Source organism: Myodes glareolus, chromosome 8 (assembly GCF_982192425.1).
Source record: "Myodes glareolus chromosome 8, mMyoGla1.1, whole genome shotgun sequence".
Taxonomy (NCBI): domain Eukaryota; kingdom Metazoa; phylum Chordata; class Mammalia; order Rodentia; family Cricetidae; genus Myodes; species Myodes glareolus.
Window position 1 is genome coordinate 56,441,680 of NC_142033.1, and position 20,704 is coordinate 56,462,383.

The 20,704-nt window shown below is 43.4% G+C and overlaps 1 protein-coding gene across 1 annotated transcript in view; it reads left to right on the top strand.

Annotated features, from left to right (window-relative positions):
* Positions 1 to 20,704, top strand: part of Adgra3 (adhesion G protein-coupled receptor A3) — a 99,694-nt gene that overhangs the window by 58,576 nt on the left and 20,414 nt on the right. Inside the window, exons 11-14 of the mRNA XM_048415300.3 lie at positions 6,982 to 7,143; positions 9,958 to 10,161; positions 17,629 to 17,842; positions 18,050 to 18,258. Of these exons, the coding sequence (XP_048271257.3) occupies positions 6,982 to 7,143; positions 9,958 to 10,161; positions 17,629 to 17,842; positions 18,050 to 18,258 (789 nt within the window). The remainder of the gene's footprint in view (positions 1 to 6,981; positions 7,144 to 9,957; positions 10,162 to 17,628; positions 17,843 to 18,049; positions 18,259 to 20,704) is intronic.

Below are 20,704 nucleotides of genomic sequence, written 5' to 3' on the forward strand. Positions count from 1 at the left end.
GCCACATCCCGCTGGGGGAAGTTTTGCTATCCCTGGAAGAAACTGCTTGGGTTCTGACGGGTGCTCTTACTCTCTGTTGGTGCTGATAATCGCAGGGTAGCTGCCCACATGATTGCCCCTGCTTCCTGAAAGTGGAGTGCTTCGAGTTTGCATGATAATTACAGTGGCATTTGGAATGTGAGCCCTGCAACATTCATGATATCTCTATTCCTCCTGTGCTGAAAGCAGATGTGCAGAACTGCTTTTCGGTACTCACCCTGGAAAGAGCAGCGTGCAGGCCCATGGGATGGCTCAGCAGGTGAACCTGCTGGCAGTGCAAACTGGGTTGATACCCGGAACCCCTAACAAGACGGAAGGAGGGAGAAACAGCCAAAGACTGTCCTCTGCCCCCTCCCCCCCCCCACTAGGATAGTGTAGACAGCAGTAATCATAAATATAACCTTGTAGACAGCAGCAAATGACAGCATGGATTAAGTCACTGTTGCCTGGTGCTTGTGATGAATAGTCTTACCTCCATGCCTCAGGCGGCAGCATCTTCTTGGGTAACTACGTAATAGTTACCATGGGCCCAGGATGGCATCAGTCCCCTTTAGCCTACAGAGTTTCTATACCCAAGTACAAGAATTCAGGGGAAGTGATGTTGCGTAGTGGTTTCAAAGCTTGGGTCTGGTTTTACAGGATTATGAAATTTTCTCATCTCACAAGGTATTTATTTATTAGACAGCACTGTGAATCTTACCTCCTGACTTTGTGTCTCTCAGTGCTGTCCCACTCTAAGGATGCCCTTTCCAAACCTCTGCCCGGCTTCAGTTACTTCTCCGAACACTTAGCTTGGAGGCTATGTCTGTCCGTCATCCCGTGTGATCCTTCGGGAACTGCAGGCGTTGCCTTTCACTGTTTATTAGTGTAGTGAATAGAAATTGTGGGAGTTAAGGACTGCGTTTTAAGTTAATTACTGCTGCATTAGATTATGCTAAGATACTCTGAGATGCACATACCTAGGATGGATAAGCAGGTAAATTTCTCAGTCATTCAGCAAGGTCTTTGCAGTGGGTACGCCCCACGCTTCTCTACATAGCCAATATATTTTGAGGTGAATCCTCCTTATAAAGATGGTTGATTTCCACCGGTCCAAGCCAGGAGCATTGTACCAGGATAGCTACTTGAAAGGTATCACTCTGACAGACCTAAAAGGTACATTTAGTGGTCATAGAAAGGCAGCCAGTGTTGTCTGTCTGAGTGTAAGTGTGTGTTCCATATTTACTGGAAGAACTTTTCTTATGAAGCCAGTACTTACTGTGTCCAATGATGAGAAGGTTCGGAAAGAGCAGGTTTTGTTTGGCGTTAGAGTCCCGTGCTGTGCTCCAGCCGACAGTATGGGCAGGATACACGCCCAGGGCCAGCTCCTGTGAGTGCACTCAGCACACTTTCGTGCATCCGTAGTTGCCCATTTGTTCAGCTGCACTCACACGGATGTAATCACATCCATTCTGGTGGCTCTGGATACCTTCGTTTCATTGTTTCTCATTTCCTTTGCTGAGTCTTACTTCAGAGACCTAGCACCTGGTGGTGTGAGCCTCCTGGAGGAGCCGTCTGCTGGGTTCTTAACGCAGATTGTCGTCTCTGTCCTGCTGATCCTGCCTCTGCCCAGGCTCTGAGTCTTGTCCTCCTGGGATAGGTTCTGGGAATCTGCTGCAAGTGCCTTCCTTCTTCAGTACAGGCTCTGAGACCTGCTGCTGTGTTCTCAACTTGTGCATTACATTGGAGCTTTTTCTCTTAGAGGTTAGGCTCCTGTGGACGTTTTATTGGAAACCTTCGGGAGTCTTGAGGATGTTATCATTAGTTAACTCCTGTCCCATCCTCTCACCTAGCTTGGGCAGTTTTCGCTCAGCAGTCTTGTTTATACAGCCTATGTGTGCGTTTAGTCTTCTCGCCCACTTTTTCCCCTGCTAGCATCCTCCCCATCCTCAGTGTTGGAGTATTTAAAAGCTAACTTAACGTATTTTATACATAATTTTTCTAAGGTAAAAGAAACTTTAGAACTGGCAGAATTCTTTAGTAGGTGATGAAGGCTGCTGCTAAGCCTGAAAACCCGAGTTGGATCCTGGATCTCCATAGCAGAAGTCATGAGGCAGCTCTGTGAAATTCTCTCTTTCTCTCTCTCTCTCTCTCTCTCTCTCTCTTTCACACACACACACACACACACACACACACACACACACACACACAGAAAGATAGTATGGACGTGCCCAAATAAAGAATAAAGTGAAAAAGAATTAGTATTAAAAGGGCTGGGGCTCTAGCTCAGTCAGTAAAATGCTTCTCATTATACGCATGAGGACCCGAGATCAGCCCTAGAACCCATGGTGGGTTTATTTGTTGTTGTCTTTTAGGCTGAAGGGTGTTTATAATTCTAGTATTTTGGAAGCTGACGCAGGTTGAGCTCCCTGGGACTTGTTGGGGCACCATTGAGCTTAGTCTGACTGGTGTGTTCTGGGCTAATGGAAAGCCTGGCTCAAAACAACAGCAAAAGCAATGAAAAACAACCCAGGAGTTGGTTGATGAACCTGAGGAACACCACCCGTGGTTCCTGACTCCTGTGCACTCAGGAGTGTATAGACACACACACACACACACACACGCGCGCGCATGCACATACACACACACATGTACACATACACATGCTCACACATACAAACACACACGCACACATGCTTGCTAGCCCGCTCGCTCGACATAGTATCGCTGGAATCAACTCTCAGTCCTTACTGCCATCAGACTCGTGGTCTGTGTTTTGCTTTTGATAGAGCTCATTTATGCATGGTCCTGGTCGGTCCTCTGAGTTCAGCGTGATAGGTGAGTGTGAGGAGAACCCTTTCCTTCTGACCCTTTTCTGACTGGAGTGGCCTACAAGGAGAAACTTCATGCTGCTTAACACAGGCCCAGGTTTTGTTCTGCTTTTTACATATGTGTCAGGTTTCAGGAATTCTTTTTTATCTAGTGTAGCTTTTCCTGCTGCGGTGACAGATTATGAAGTATTTTCGTAATGGGACCATAGAAGCATGGGGCATTTTGTGGTTATCTGCCGCAGGAAATATTTTGGTGACAGATCCTTTTCCTGAGTTCTTAGCCGTTCGGTATGGAATAATGAGGAAGTTTGCTCATTCTCAGCTGAAGCCGCCACTCTTGTTTGCTCTATACGTCTTGGAAGGTAATTTCCCCCTGTACAGTGCTTAGCACGAGTTCCTGTCTGACGCTGGCCTTATCTGCAGGGCCAGAGCAGGTGTCCTTTGTTCATGCTGTAATCATAGGTTTTCAGGGTGGGTGACAAGTCTGGCAGGCCTCACATCAGATCCTCAGAAAGTTCATGTGTTTAAGTCAGAAAGGAAAAAACCCAACAACAACAACAACAAAAAAACCCCCACTAAATGCATCTCATTATAATCGTGTTAGTCTGTAGTAGCTCATAGTGGTTTTGTCCTAAATGCAATCAATGCTTTTGTGTGCGGTATCTCTGAGATTTTTTAATAATCAAAAACAATTCAATTCTGGTAGTTACTGAGCATATCTGAGGACTTCATCACACTGCCTGTTACGTTTTTGCTTAAAATCCTGAAGTAACAGCAAGCCAGAATAAAAGATTAATAAAAAGCATTATTCCAGCCGTTCTTAATTTGCATTTAAACATGGAGATCATTAGTCTGTTTCTGTCAGTGTCGGATTGACAGGTGCAGAAAAAAATGCATGTAGAGTCGGTAGCCACCTTATGAACTGAGAAATAGGGACCCTGACCGCCACAGGACCTGTTGTCAGCAGGAAAGTGTAAGACGGATATTCCCGTGTTTCACATGAAACCAGATGAATGAAGTCATACAAGTTAGTGGTGGCTGTCTGCTCTTGCTCTTTCTCCTCCTGCTTTTCCCCTTACTCTCTTGGCCTTCCCTCCCCTCTCCTACATTTTCCTCCTGCTTCCCTGCCCTTCTTCCTTTTTCTCCTGTTCCTCATCTTCCTCTTGTTCCTCCTCTCCCCCCCTTCTTCCCCCTTTTCTTTCTTTTCCTTCATTTCCATTTGACATCAGATCTCACTCTGTTGCCCGGGTCGGTCCTTCCCTGCTTCCTCTGCCTTAGCCTCCAGTGCTTCGCTTGTAACTGTGCACCACTATGCCTGGCCCGTTCTTAATTATTCTGCCAGTTGACCCTGTTAATGCTTTGTGTTAAGGAGATACAGTCCTAGAGAATGTGTGAGTCAGCTGAAATGGAATGTTCTGTTTATATTTCATTATTTTCCGTAATATTTCTGCTCTGCTTCGTCCTTCCTTGCAATGGTCTCAATGGGAAGAATCCCATGCTTGTTTCCTCTCTGCGTTATAAGCTTGAAAATGGGGCATGTGTGATTCGTCTAGGGCTGTCTCCACTGCGCAGGGTAGTGAGTCACGGTCAGTCAGTGTTTATTCAGTGATAATGCAAGTGAACACCACAAATGAACATTGAACCACGGAGTAAATGGCCACTGATCACCATTGGCAGTTCTGCTGAGCCTTGTACAGGGACTAAAACACGCGAGTAACACACTTTTTAGGTCCCTGACTGAAGGGAGTTAAAATGAGGCCACCACTGTGATGCTGTGTGCGGTAAGTGCAATACAAAGTTAGGATTTTTAATAATTAGAACTAGGGTTGTATTTGAGGCATTAAGTCTTGATATCTGAAAACAGATATGCAGAGTGCCTCTGCCTTTCTTTCTCTCTTTCTTTCTTTCTTTCTTTCTTTCTTTCTTTCTTTCTTCCTTTCAAAGCAGTTGAATAAAGGCATTTTATTAGGAAACACACATGTAACAGGCATACGGGTCAGAAGCTGAAAATGCAGTCGGATTTGAGACTTGGGGGTGTATAACCTCTCAAGAGATGGTCTCCCTAATTTAGGGTTGATTAGTTTGAAGAAAGGTAAGATGGTTGATTGACTCAGAACTTTTCTGTGATGCCTCCTTAGTTGCCCTTGAACTGGTTGAGTCATTCCATTAGCTGCGGGGGGTGGGGTTGGGGGGCTGCTAGTGGGACACAAAAGCCTATTAAGCCTTTTCCTTAAGCTGCTTGAATTTTATCTGCAGTCAGGAGGATGAGGAAGAGGCTGGCCATCTTGGAAATTTACCACTTTTATTCCCTAGCCATGGCCCTTCTCCCTGTCTGTCTGCTTATTCCCACCCTCTTAGACATCACCCTAACTGCCATTAGGGCATTCGCAGCTCTTAGCTGCTTCAAACTGACAAAGGCACCAAGATGGAGGGGCAGCAGACAGACACTTTAGTGGAGGCTCTATTTAGAAGGCCCTAGGAAAATGTTACTGGTGTCACTAATCAGAGCAGAAGACAGACTTTTGGTGATGGTGTACAGTTTTGGACCTTGTCGTGTAAGTGAAGTAGCATTTTGATGAGTTGGTGGTCCCCAAAGAAGTCCAAGATGAGCCCTCAAAATGATACAGTCTAGGGTTCTTGATCAGGTTTGCTTTCTCTTCCAGTTAAAGAATTAAAAGGCAGGATAACACTGAAATACCAAGTGCCCCTCTGTACATAGCTTTCTGTTTTAGGAATCAGGCCTCCATTGGGAAGATTTAAATTTATTTTTTAGAAGAATAAAAGAATGATGGAAAAAGCCAACATAGTTATCCTTGCCATGAGCCAGGCTGGTTTTCAGGAGCCTGGTATCCTGGAACTTAGTGCTCACCATTGAGAAGATACAGGTCTGTTGTTGCCTCTTTCCCTGACCTGAGAGATCTGGTCACTGTGGACTTTGAGATTTACTGCTCCAAGGTCATAGAGCTGGGATTTGGTGCATTTCCATCGACCTGTTTTCTTTGTCATGTGGACCGTGTGGGGTGGGTGGGCTGGACCTCTTCCTAATCCCCACAGCCATCTTACTCATAGTTGCTGTGTAGCGCATTGGATGCAGAGCAGGTTGAGAGCCTTAGCTGGGATCTTCTGGGATGAGCAGAAGCCGTGTGCTAAAGAAGCCCAGCTTTCTGGGTTGGCTTTGCAGCTTAAGGCCTTTGATGCTTGCTTTGTGGTATGAGGACCAGCTGGTTTGCAAAAGCTCTGCTCCTGCCTCTGGAATTCTTTTTTCGTTTTTCGTTTTTCTCATTCCTGTCCTCTGCCACGATGTCCTTCTCATGAACCTTTGACTTCAGTGGGTCTCCTTAGCCATGAGGCTGCCCAGTGCATTTTCCTGTGCAGTAAGCAGTAAGCAAGTGACCTGTTGCTGGTATTGCCTTAAGCTGATGCCTGTAGGGCAAGTGAACAAGTAACAGAGCCAATGAGACACGTGGAAGGAGTGGCAGAGAAGTGAGCGCCTCCTGGGATCATTGGTCGCCTGGCTTTGGGCTTTCCCCGTGTCCTTTGAGTTGGTATGCATAAAGGAGTTCCTTTACAGTGGAGGGGGTAGTCATACGTGTACATGCTTGAGAGTGCAAAGCCCACGTTGGGTACTCAGAGTGGTGGATATGAATGGTATTTTGAACTTTGCCAGGAGGTGGAAGAGATTTTAGGTTATATGCATTTGATAAGCGTTTAAGCTAATACACAGGAAGTGTTCATCATAGTTTCCTACGTGATGAGCTGAAGTCTTTCTGTGACAGTGTGTCACATCTCCTCCTTAATTAATCTAATTGCCTTTCTTTTCCTCTGAGATGCTGCACAGCAGTCTTGTCACTGGTGATGTAGTGGCTACTTAAGTACTGTTTTGAGCTAAATATTAACCAAATGACCGTAATTGAACGTGCTGTTCATATCTGAGGGCTTTAATGAGAAGCAAGCGGGGCTTTCTTACAGCACATTTAGACAGATGCCAATACCACCCTTTAATTTTTTTCTTTACATTTCATTTATCTGTCTGTCTGTCTGTCTGTCTATTTTATTTATTTATTATTTTGAGTCTGTTCAGCAGCTTGCTCTGGCTTTTAACACCTTTTCTCTTTTCTGGTCTGCTCCACAGCTCGGGGATGTGATGGTTGATGTGGCGAGCAACATCATGTTAGCGGACGAGCGGGTCCTGTGGCTGGCACAGAGGGAGGCCAAGGCCTGCAGTCGCATTGTGCAGTGTCTGCAGCGCATTGCCACGCACCGCCTGGCCGGCGGGGCTCACGTGTACTCCACAGTAAGTGCAACCCTGTCCTAGATCCGGGGGAGGATTTGATTATGTCCACTCTAACCTAGAAGGGCCTCGTCTTTCTACCTCAACATGGTTTTGCTGTTTAGCACAGAATGTCTTCCTCTGGAACACTTGAGAAGTTAATTTTGCTTCTGAGCAATCTTAGTCTGTTTTCTCAGTAATTGGAAAATACTTCTGTATTATGTAATTTGAATGGCTATCACTGTCTTGTCCACTGAAATGAGTTCTATGACAAATACAAATGCTTTTAAGACTTTACTGGCTTGTTACCAGTGTCCGTCCAAGGTGATACTCAGTTCTGAGCCTGAAGAATGCTTTGGGAGATTGCCTGATAGATTGCCTAGGGTTTAGTCTTAAAGAACTGGGATGCTCTCCAACACTTGGAAAACTACTGGTACAATATAATAATCTTGTCTGTTAAACAGTATTAAATTATGTTCATGCTAAATTGAACTTGTAAATTTCCCTGTGTATCGCTTATTTGTGTTCTAAAAATGTGATAAACAAATGTGTTATTTCCTTAGCTGTCATACTCAGATTTGACTCACAGTTTTCAGCTCCTCACCATTACGGTGAAGTTGAGTGCTCCATACTGTGACCCATGTCTGATTTTTTTTTGTAAATATTTTCCTGAGCCCATTTTGATTTTTCTGTACCTTATTACACCTTTAGCTACTGTCTCCAAACAAAGTTTGTGGTAGTTTGGCCCCTTAGATGCTTGGCCTGACTTGAGAATGACTTGTCACTCAGTAGCCTCCCTGGCTGCTTCCACCTGGTCCTGTCTTACAGCCTTATTATTACTCGGCTAAAACTCACAGGTCCTGATGCCAGAGAAGGGTGTAACAGAAGTGGTGGTGCATGAGTGAAGGCCGTTTCAGCGTGTAAAACTGGCTCCCCGGGTTACACATCTGCTCACACAGCTGCCTCTCTTAGCCCTGGGACAGTATTCTAAGACCCCAGTGCACGCCTGAAGCCATGGAGAGTGAAGAGCGCTGCGTGTGCTGTCTTCTGTGTTCATACCTGTGAAGCTCAGCTTCTAAATCAGGCACAGTAAGGGACTGATAATAACACCGCGTCGTAAGGCGGAGCAATTATAACAGTGAAGAAAGCTGTTTGTAACTTATGAGTTGTTTATTTCCGGAAGTTTCCATTTAATGCTTCAAGACAGTGGTTGGCCTTGGGTATCTGAAACTCTAGGAAATAAACTAATAAGATGGTATGTTCTCAGAATACCAAGAAGAGAGTCTGCAGAAGGACAGCTTTGTTGTTCCTCATAGGAAATTTCATGTAACAGCGGTGGTTGGTGAGACTTACCAGCGGCTGTACTGGATTTTTGTGTGTTGTGATCCAGCCATAGTTTGGAGTACATGTTATTATGAAATTAATGCTGATTTCACAGGGTTAGTGTATGAAACAAAAGATGTGCGTACATAATTATCCTGACAGCAAGGCGAGTCATCCTGCTATCCTTAGATTTATGGTTAATCCTGCCACCTTGGCAGGTTTGAAAGTGAAGCTTGTCACCTTTTATCGTCCTGTGTCTTCCCTGGCCTGGGTGGTGAGTGGGAGACACGCTGGGGGTCCTGCTGGGTACAGACGTGGTGGCTCATGGATTGACAGCTCTTACATCTTAGTGATCACCTCAGTTCAGGTCACTCTTGAATTCCTTTGAAGCTGGAGGGTCAGCAGGTGCCATCTGCTTTAGGCAATTATTCTGACCTGATTTACTTTCTGACTCTGTTTATTTCCTGCCATTTGGATCAGCATCTGCCTTACTTTTCTAGGTGAAAATAAAGTGTAGACAGCCTGCGTGTTCTCATGAAGAGATGCTTTGGGTAGCTGAGTGTCGCTAGTGTCCCCTTCTCCTTCCCGTAGTTACTAAGAGTCATTGATAGCCCCCCTTTTTAATTTCACAGCTCATTGTCTAAGTAAAAATACTCTAGTTTTAGTTGTTAGCTCTATATAAGGTATTTTAAAAATTGTTTTTATTATTCCATTTTATATGTAATGCTGAGTTTCAGAGCTAGCATTGTGTGTGCTATGCAAATGCTCTGTAACTGAGTAATAGTGCCTGTTCTCAGGTTATTTTTATTTTTACGTCTTTTTTAAATGATTAAATATTATATAATTCCCTCCTTTTCCCTCCAAGCCTTTCTACACCTGCCTCTCCCACTTTTCTCCCAGATTCAGTGTTCTCCTCCTCTTCTTTAACATGTGTGAGTGTTACTGTGTGGGGGTGGAGATGTCTGTGAGTCTGAGAGAATGTGTTGTGTATGTGTGTGTGAGCCTGTATGTATGTGTGTCTGAGAGAATGTGGTGTATGTGTGTGTGTGTGTGTGTATGCCTGCATTCATTAGTGTGTATGTCTGCATGCATGTGTGGGTCTATAAGATAGTGTATTATATGTATGTGTGTGTGAGAGAGAGTGTATTGTGTGTCTATGTGAGAGTGTGTATTGTGTGTCTGAAGAGACTGTTGTGTGTGAGAGTTTGTGTGTGTATGTATGTCTGTGAGGGAGTACATATTGTATATGTGTGTGAGAGAGTGTATTGTCTGTCTATGTGAGAGTGTGTGTCTGAGTGTGTATTGTGTGTCTGTGAAGAGACTGTTGTGTGTGTATGTATGCCTGTGAGGGAGTACATATTGTATGTGTGTGTGTGTGAGAGAGTGTGCATCTGTGAATATGTATTGTGTGTCTGTGAGTGGCAGAGAGAGAGAGAGAGACAGACAGATAAAGTGTTTGTGTGAAATTTCCCCTTATTCTAAATCTTCTAACTCTTGTTTGGTTGGCTTTTGCAGTATTCGCCAAATATTGCTCTGGAAGCTTACGTCATCAAGGCAGCTGGCTTCACAGGGATGACCTGCTCGGTGTTCCAGAAAGTGGCTGCCTCCGACCGCACAGGCCTCTCTGATTACGGACGGCGGGATCCTGATGGAAACCTGGACAAGCAGCTGAGCTTCAAGTGCAATGTTTCCAGCACCTTCTCAAGCCTGGCCCTGAAGGTGCGCTGTGCTCACTGCTTGTCTAGAGTTGTCTGTACTTAGACTTAAATACAGTCTTTGCCTTTACACAGAAGTCTCCTTAACACCGGGTTTGTTTTGTTTTATTTTTGGGGGGTGGCGGGGAGAATATGTGGAATGTCGTGTCGCTGTTTTACAGGAAACTGACAGGAGCAGAGCTAGAAGACTTCACTGACCCTCTACATTTTTGCCTTCATCCTCCCTTTTGCCATCTGGAAATATCAAAAACTACTGTTTTTCTGATTGCCATGGCAGATTTATTAATACTACATATTGAAATCTTTTCTATCACATAAAAGTTTTCCTTTTTTGATTTTAAAGCATTAGAGCATTTTCATGCAGCCTTAGAATTATTGCGGGATCCTAGCAGTGTGCTTACAGTTTCTACAGAAGTCAGCCTTGAAGCTGGCTGTTTAGTCAGTCATGATGTATGTCAAAATTTTTGGCAAAGAAGTGCAAATATATGACATGTATTTTTCAAAAGTCCAAATCTGTAACATGAGGGCTGGCTTGTTGGGGTATCTGTCCCGCCCAGTACCCCACAGCTGGCAAGCCCAAAGAAAATCACACACAGGACTCCATAAGGTTATAAACTGATTGGCCCATTAGGTCAGGCTTCTTATTAGTCCTTGTAACTTATATTAATCCATTATCATTATCTATGTTAGCCACACGGCTCAGTACCTTTCTCAGCTGGGCAGGTTACATCCTGCCTCTTCCGTGGTCTGCGCAGGAGTGGCTGAGGAAGCTTCCTGCTTCCCAGAATTCTCCTGTTCTCAATGCATCACCTCTACTTCCTGTCTGGTTTTCCCGCCTATACTTCCTGCCTGGCCAATCAGCGTTTTATTAAAATACATGATTGACAGAATACAGACAATTCTCCTGCACCACAAATCTGTGATATAATATTTTAAAAGTGCTTTGTTGTTCTTTGAGCAGTGAAAAGAAAAGCTTATTTACTGACTTTTGGAGTGTGCTTCAGCTATGTCGAAGCAAAGGATTCTAGAGGCAGAATGGCGGCCCTTGATGAACTCACGTGTCTCTCTTTGCTCCATTGTGTTCTCTGTGACTTTTAGTTACAGGGAGCCTTGTTTCTGTCTTTCCCTAAATGGTGTAGGAAACAGTTTTTAATGCCTGCAGAAAAATCAATCACAGAGGTGCTAATATGAAGGTTCCTAATATGTGTCCCGTCAGAGAGTGGATAATTAATGACTTTCCTCATGGTTTACCCTGGTGCCCTTCATAAGGAAAGCAAATACGCTGGATGTAGAAATCCTATAGCTGTCCAACATAATCTGAAATGGGTGTGAACCTCTGGTGGTGCCGTGCATTTCCTCCATATGGTGTGCTCAGAGGCAAACTGGCCAGATGAATCTGTTACTCTTGACCTGATGACAGCACGTGTTACCTCAGCCTGCCACCTGCAAGTGTAGCTCCACTTTCCTTACCACGTCTTTTATTGACTAAAAGAGAGACTGTCAAGAGATTTTGAGACAGCAATAGGTAGAGCTCATGAGAGATAGGCATGTGTATCTGAGGAGGACTTAATTGTTGTCTTACAGTTGCTAGAAAGGGAGAGAAATGATGCCACCCTACATATCCTCAGCGTCACAGCCTGGCCCTGTGTCAGGAGAGTGTTCACAGCTGGCAGTGAGGGCTTCAGGGGAATCCTCTGCGATCTGCCCATTTCAGACCGTTCTCCTTTAAGATCATCCTGTGGCTAGAGAACAAGGCACTCCGTGTCATTATTTCCATCTCATGGGTGGTTCTGGTGAAGAGAGCAGGAAGGAACATGCTCTTTGCGATCCGGAATTAGGTGGTTGAATGTCAGTAGTGAGACATGCATTTCAGCTTTTCACTGAAACACAGGATTCTCTTCTCCCCAAAACAATTATTCTGGGCAGTTGTTTTACTCCTGTTCATAGTTTAAAAAGTGCTTTTAATATACTGACTAGACTCCTTGATCATCCAGTCATTGATTGCATCCCTCTTTAGTGTGGGCAGACTAACACACGAGTTGAACCTGAACAAAAGATACTTTTACTTAGCATTAGCAGAAGGTGTCTGTCTGACTTGTTTGCTTCTTGTATTTTTTTTTTTTTTTTTTGGTGCATCCCTGCTTGCCCTCACCCAAGCTAGATATAGTCTCCCCTTGCAGATTCTCCTGGCTTATAGTATGGACTTGTCCTGATAAAATGATTTCTGTTTGAAATAGTGCTGTTGAGAATGTAGTGATCTGCTTGAGCTCCTGTATATTCTAGATGAACAGCACATGATGCTGTGCAGTCCCGATGTTCTGTGTGACATCATGACCTGTGGGGACGTGTGTTTGCTGCTTCCTCCCATCGTTACAAGAGGGCATGACACTACCTGTTATTAGACCAAAGGCCAAGGAATGGGTGGTGCTAAGTGTATTTCTTTCTCAAAAATTCGTGAGTGAAGAAGTCATCCTAAGTTTTAGGAGCTGCCTGTATTTCTAAGGCCACTGTACAGTCCTTAAAAGTCCTTCCCCTATCTGGGCTTCTGAACACGGATCACGTGTACCGTCATTGCCCTGCTAGTTAATGCTGTTTTGAGATGCTTTTCTGCCATGTGGCTGCTGCCACCACTCTTGAATGCCCCCTGGCCCTGCGATGTTTCTGTGGGGAGCCTCCTGTCCTACCTGGGCCCTTGGTTTCTCCCCATCATGCTCTGATGACTGTACTCACTGCTTGTTGTCCCAGTTTTGTGTGGGGGCTACAGGGATCATCCTGTCAGGCAGATCAGCTTCTCCAGATTGAATCTGAAGCCTGGCCCCAGTGGGCTCCAGAATAAGACGTCCAGGTGCCTGGAATTCTCTTCTATGTGTTACACCCAAGGCTGTTGTATTACCTGTCGTCCCCAATGATTCCTTTTGCTGTTGTTACCATCATCTAGATTTGTTCATTTGCTGAGGCAGTCCATTCCCAGTAACCTACTGAGGGATGCTAGAAGTCAGTGTTGAGTACCTGCCCTGTAACTAAGCGTTGACTCCTCATAACTGACTAGAAGCCAGTTTTCCTTGAACATCCCTCATGTCTCTTATCTCAGACGCTGGGTCTTTATCCCAGCAAAAGACCTCTCCATTTCCCACACCAGTCACCAGGCTCCCCCATTCTTCCGACCATGATTCTGCTCTTTGTTGTGTGCCTAGCTCTTCCCTGCCTGGAGGACACACTGGGCCTCTCCCTGGAGTTCCATGCAGACTGCCTTTCTTTCTTCAGATAGAATCACCCACTGTTAATCCCCAACTGCTTTGTTGGTTTGCTGGAGTAGTTGGCGGAACTTCTGAGAGTGAGTTGGTCCTCAGAGGTCATGCACTGTATTTAAGAATGTGGTCTCTGCAGCTAGGTAGGTTTGTCTTCTCGTTCCCTGCTGACCAGCTGCATAAATGGAGGCCAGTGTCTTAGCCTCTCTGTCTGTCAGTTCCCTGCTGTTGACAGGGGCTCATGACATGGAACCAAACTAGAAAGGCTTTGGAAAGATGAAAGGAGGTAAATATGTTGGTGTTCACAACAGTACTTTCTCGGTGTTAGTTTTATTGTTGCTTCTTAGTGGTCGCAGCTGTCACCTCTCGCTTGTTCTAAATTTTGAGTATTTAAAAGCCAGGACATGATACCTTTGGATTCTACATGGGGCCAAGCACAAAGTAACCTATTCTCTAATAACCATTGAATGAAACGAACAGTTAAACTTACTTAATAAAGAAAATCAATTGAAAATGAATTCTAAAAGCATCCCTTACCCCCCATTTATCCACAGCAAGAAAATGTGTTAGAACATGCCATTTTACAGTTACATGTGTAAATAGGGAGGCATACATGAATAAGTTGGTATTTTCATTGTTTTTAATTCAGTGATTTTTGACTCATCATGATCTTAGTGCTAGAATTTTATAAACATTAGGAAAATTTGTTATTGCTTAAAATTTGAATTTTACTTATGGATGAAGCCAGTATTCCCTCATAAGATGCTGACATCCATCCAAAGTGCTTTCAGGTTTGAGTTAACATCTGTCATGCCTCTTGATATCAAAAGGCACATGATAGCATGCCTTTCATATGTTTTACCTGTTTTTTTTTTATTAAAATTAATAGTTCAAACAGAACTACAGATGTTAGAACATGAGGTTCTGGCTTACTGTTAAGTCACCACTTTCTTCCTGGTCCCTGACCATTGTCCTCCCACTCCTAGAGGAAAAAGAACCGTAACACCCAGCTCTGCGGACTGTGCAGCTCCTCATGGCCACACCTGATGGCCACACTTCCCTCCATCCTTTGTTATAGAGGCCACTGGGTATGTTCAGAAGTTGAGATGCAAAGGTTGGGAGAAAGTGAGCGTGTCTCCCGAGCATGAAGCAGCCACCTAAAACATGTTTGCCTCTATCTTCTGTAGCCCCATCATCTTCCAACAATGATAACTGGAAGCCAAAATCGTGCACTTCTCAAAGCTTCTTAGGAGACATTTCCGGTTTATTAGCTGTAATTTGTGTGTGTATTATCTTCCTTGTTACTGTAATCCACACATTTTTAAAACCCACATATGATTAATTGAAATTATAAACTGTGCTTTCTGCCTTCAGGCCAGCAGACAAAAGGTACAGTCATGAGAAATGCAACAAATTAAATGTTCTTCAGTGATTTCTAAAATTAGATTTACGACCTTCCTAGCCATAGTGAGCAACACTGCTTTTAAAGGAGGGCAGCATCGTTTTACATCCTTACTATAAATGCTGGACATTATTGATATGACTGTAATCCATCTTATCAGCACCCCAGGGTTCTCTCTCTCTCTCTCTCTCTCTCTCTCTCTCTCTCTCTCTCTCATCTCAGGGAACCTGTGATAATTATTTGGTTATATTCTTTATTGGGCTTCAGAGGGAGTTTAGCAGCTCTGAGTACGTAATGGCCCTGGGTCTGAAGTTCTTGCTATGGACTTTTTGCTTATTGTTTTTGATTAGTTTTACAAGCTTAGGATTGGACTTTATTTCCCCTTAATTTCAAGGTATTTCATTTCCCTTTTTCAACTTTCCTTTAGGAAATATTCTGATGTTTTAAAATTCACTTTGGTTTATTGTTACTAATACCTTCCTGGAGAGCTCTATATATACTTTCAAATAATATGAGTTCTTTAGTAAGATTATTTTATGAATTTTATAATTATTTAATTTGAATAGATGTTCATTATGTAAAATTATAAACTTTTAATTTATTAATGTTTTAATTTTCGTCTTCAGGTACATTCTTATACCTCAAGATAAATTTATGTACTTTATAGAAATTTACTAGGTTAATAAATAAGTGGATTTATACTAAACTTTGTTTTTATGTCATCTTATATATTTCTTCCTTTTATTGAAAATAGATTCTTTTCTTATACAATATATCCTGATTATGGTTACCACTCCCTCTACACTTACCAGCTCCTTCAACCCCCAAATCAACTTTCCTTCTCTCATTAGAAAAGAACAGATTCCTAAGAGATAACAATCATCATATGGAAGTTGGTCAGGACAACCCAACAGGACAAAAAGAGTCCCAAGAGCAGACACAAGAGTCAGAGACCCCTCTCAAGCTTAGGAGTGCCACAAAAATGTTAAGCTAACAGTTAAAATAATTGTGCAGAGGACCCAGTGCAGACCCATTTTGGTCTTGTGCTTGCTGCTCCGGTCTCTGTGAGCTCCTGTGAGCCTTGCTCAGTTGATTTGGATGGCCTTGGTCTCTCGGTGTCCTCTGTCAGGCTCTCATACCTTTTCTGCCTCCTCTTCTCCATGGGATTCTCTGAGCTCTGGGGGAGGGGACTTGTATCATCCTATAGTTTTAAGAGCAGTAGAAATCTTTGCATGGTTTTTCTTAGGCAATAATTTTCACAGGTATTTTTCATGACGTCTTTAATTTTAAAGCAATATGTAAATTTCTCAAATAACACCCAACAGATTATTGTCAGATATCTGCTGTGCTTTCGCTGTAAGCGGCGCACTTAAGCCGTTATAAAGTCAATCATTTGCTTCAGTAGAACCTTGAAAATTTCTTTTTCCGTAAGCATGCCATGTGGACTTGGTTAAATGTATTAACAGCGAGCTATTTTCAGTAAATGGAAGTGACAGGAAGTAGTCCATAGGTGATAAAAAATGAATATTGTTATTTGCAGCCCCAATTCCTTCCTGTCTGGCTAATGAACAGAGGGTGAGGCGTGTGCGTGTGTTGAAGCTGCAGGCTTTGGTTGTGTGACACAGGTGTGCACATTCTCCAGAAGAGGGGAAAGCACCTAGGAAAGCTCGCGGAACGACTGTGCCACCAAGGAGCATGATGCTCCAACCTCGTGTAAAGTCTTTCTCTTGGCCTCTAGCCACGTGGTCTAACGTGTCTTTCCCATTGTCGACAGAATTATCTTGTTACTAGCAAGTCGAATGGATAGATTCAAGAGTCTTTCAGACAACAGAACTGCGGGGTAGGGTGGTTAGGGCCCTGTTTGCCCAGCATGAGGTGTGTGGAGAGCACAGGACTCCTTCTGTGGAGCTCGTGGTGCTGCAAGCATGGCAGGACATGAACTTAAGCAGGAGTCTTCAGTCCAATTATGTGGAGACTTAGGGTTTGGTACAGTGTTCTCTAGACAGCTCAAAACCAAAGTATTCTTAACGTAAAATAAGAGTCACCTCTGTCCTTCAAGAGACATTCATGTGGTGCCCTGAAGGTTGGCTTTGAGGGAAAAGTGGTTGGCGGCCAAGAAAATGACTTGGTGATAAATTCTCCAATTAGTAAATATTTTCAAGCTAGCTAACTGTTAGCTCCTGACTGTATAGATCTCCTTGTGTTTGTTGAGCAACTTAAAATGTGCAGCAAACACAGAGAGGGTTGCCGCTTTGCTCTTTGGCTGAGATCAGGTGTGAAGAAATACGGGTGCCTTCTGCGGCCACCAGCACTTTGGGTTTCTTCTGTTTTTCCGAGCACCGGTTTCTTAGGCTCGAGAAAACGGATGCTGAAATAGGAGTGTGTTGAATGTAAACTTCTATTTTCTTTCTAAAATTCTGTTCTTTTGTTGTGTGAACCTGGCTGTGTTTGTCCATCCTAATTGCTCTTGGTCACTATAAAGGTGAGTGGCCTCTGAAATCCTTGGTCTGTTTAATGTTCTCTGCTGTGGCTGTGCATGCTGTCAAGGAAAATTAGCAGTTTTCTTAGTCTTAAACGCTTGGATAAATTACTTGGATTTTCCTGTGTATTATGTATTTGTTCTAAGCCATACTATGTCGCTCAGACTTTTTTTGTCTGAACTTGCCTGTTGTTTTAAATGTTAATTTTTTTAATATACACTTTTAGAATGTTTAGCGTATAACTTCAACATTTTCACAGCTACCTGACATTGTTTAGGTTTTGATATACTAATATGCCGAACCGTGTGTGTGGTTTTGTTTTTTTGTCTTTTTGTTCTCAGAATACCATCATGGAGGCCTCTATTCAGCTTCCTTCTTCCCTTTTCTCACCGAAACAAAAGCGAGAAGCCAGAGCAACCGATGACTCGCTCTATAAGCTTCAACTCATTGCGTTCCGCAACGGAAAGCTTTTCCCAGCCACTGGAAACTCCACCAAGTTGGCTGACGATGGCAAGCGGCGGACAGTCGTGACCCCTGTGATCCTCACAAAAATAGGTTTGTGCGGCAGATGGTCGCCGGCAGTTGCCGGGCACCATGGCTTTATTGGTTGCTCTTCCTTATAAAAGCTTATTTTTGTTCGCTGTTGTTTTAATGAGTCACTGGTGAGAAAAGATCTTGCAGAGTGCCCATCGGTGTATAAGTTGGCATCTAATTGTTTATGAAGTTGGTTTGAGAAATACCGTGCTTCCCCATTTTCTCCAGATGGCGTGACCGTGGATACCCAGCACATCCCTGTTAATGTGACGCTGCGACGAATCGCGCATGGAGCAGATGCTGTTGCCGCGCAGTGGGACTTTGATTTGCTGAACGGACAAGGAGGCTGGAAGTCAGACGGGTGCTGTATTCTCTACTCGGATGAGAACATCACCACCATTCAGTGTGGCTCCCTGGGCAACTACGCTGTGCTAATGGTGTGGCCGTTGTTAGCTTGATGCATAAATACTAAATATTCTAATGGTTCTCTATGCATAATTAAGCTCAGACGCAGAATTTACTTTTTAACTTAACATAAATGGCTCCATCTAATTATGGAAGAGGTGATTCCGGGTTTCAAGGGAAATTGAGTTACTACCAAGTGAAATGAATGAGACTGTGTTTTGTGGGGGATGCTCTGGTGAACCCTGTAAGGAAATCAGATTAGCTAGGCCCTGACCTCCTTAGAACATGGAGATACCTTGGGTTTGTTTATGCAGTTCAACTTTGTCAACTTAGGGCAATTCATTTGCTAAAGGGTGCAGTGTGGGTATCAAAAAATTTCTTTACTGCTTTGCCTATTCCTGGCTTTCTGACCACACGCCAATAGTGCTGACATTTTGAGTTGAGGACGAACATGGGACTGAATGGTAACGGCTTTGACTTTTGTGACTGCGTCAACAGTGTGGAAGCAGGGCCGTCGCTTTGCTTGGCAGTCAACCCTATTCGGTCCACTATTCACCATTGCTGTTGCCCGTTAGCTTTTGTAAAGTTCATTTCTCTCAATGCATGGGATCAGGTCTCTTAGAAGCCGAGGTGCTTGCTTCGGTCTTCTCCCTCCTGAGCACATCACGCTGAAGTGACTCACCCTAGTTGCTGCTGTAGCTGACTGTTTCCAGTTGTTACATGGTGCTAACATCTTGGTTGTGTGTGTAGAGCAAACAGGAATCACTGCTTGTCTGAGAGACACATCTCAGAAATGAACAAGGCTTCCCTGTTTTATTTAGTTCCAACTGTGAATCTGGTACGTAGACAGTACTTTATCCAAGTATAAGGTGATCTTGAAACGTGGTTTGTTTTATATTTGCTGATTTTTTTTTAAATATGGTAGCAATTAGCACTAGAAATGATCTTCGGGCAAGGCCAGATTATAATAATCTTCCTCAATGTTTCCTTCATTTTCCTTTCTTCTATTTTGTTTTAATGCCGTTCCTGGTCTGCTGGCAGAGGAGGCAGCAAGATGGATAGGATTGTCTTGTCAGTGGCACATGAATCTTTGCACATAGCTGTAAACAGTGCACTTGAACTATATCCAACATACCCGTACTCCAGCGTGCCTACTCTTGGGACCTTTGATGGGTGGTGGAGTGTGTATCTTTAGAAGCAACTTTTATTATTATTATTATATTTATCCTTTTTTGCTTTAAGTTAGTGTTGTTAGCTAATGATTTTCTTCACATGGTGTCTGGTTCACATTTCACTGTTTTGTAACTGTCTTTTACTTAAAGCAGTAACGGGCCTGTGGGCTGGCTCCGTGGATAAGTGACTGTTGCCAAGCCTAGGCACTCATACATGGTGCAAGAGAACTGCCTCCAGTTACCCTTTGACCCCTACTCATGCCATATGGCACCCAACTTCCCCCGCCCATATGCATGCAAGATACCTAAGTAAAAAGTAATCCCCCCTTCAATGGATTGGCATTCATTAAAGTTTGAGACAATTTCTTTTTAGGCCTCCATTTTTTTTTTCGATTTTAATACAACCATATCATTTCTTTAAATGCTTTCATGTACTTCTTCTTGCTTTCTTTCAGATTTGTAACTTCTCTTTCCTTAATTATTGTTGTTTGTGTGTCTGTCCATGTATATACACATGCTTCTAAATACATAAGTACAACCTGCTCAGGCTATATAGTGTTACCTGTGTGTATGTTTTAAGGGCTGACCCTTTGGTACTGGATAGCCAACCTATTGGTATGCTCTTCTCTGGAGAAGATTATTTCCCCACCTTGCAGCATTCCATAGTTGCCTGTAGTTTATGCGTCAGGGTGGAACTTGGTGCATTCCCTTCCCCTTCACATTAGTTGATGTGTTGGTGACCTGGTTCAGCTCATGTTTGGGCCTCCATGGTGGTGAGACTTGTGGGTGAAGCTTCTGATGCTGCCAGGATACGCAGTCTCCCAGCAAGCTCCCTGTTCCTTTGACTCTTAAAATCTTTTCCACCTCTTCTTCCTCGATGATCCCAGAGCCCTGGTAGCACGAGTTGTGTGTTGGGTGTGTCAGCTGAGACTTGGTTCCACAGTTCTGCATTGTGATTGGTTTTCTCTTAATTTTTTTTTTCCACTCACATTTTGAGGATAACATTTGAAGGGGAAACAGCAGGAAACACAGTTGTCTGAAATGGATATAGTACTGATCAGAAGTTGGGCAAAATAAGTGAAACACAAAAATACTGCATTTTTAAGCTTCACTGTGATGCTCCACTATGTGAAACTTTTGTTTTTCTTTAACCTAATACGAGTTGAAAGCTTCTATTTTTGAACTTCCTAACTGTTCTTCTAAACTATTTAAATTAGTATAATCCTTTTCTAGACGGAATAAGCTATTCTTTTATCTTTCAGACTTTTAATCTTTTAGAAAATGTAAAACACAGTTTTTCAAAGGC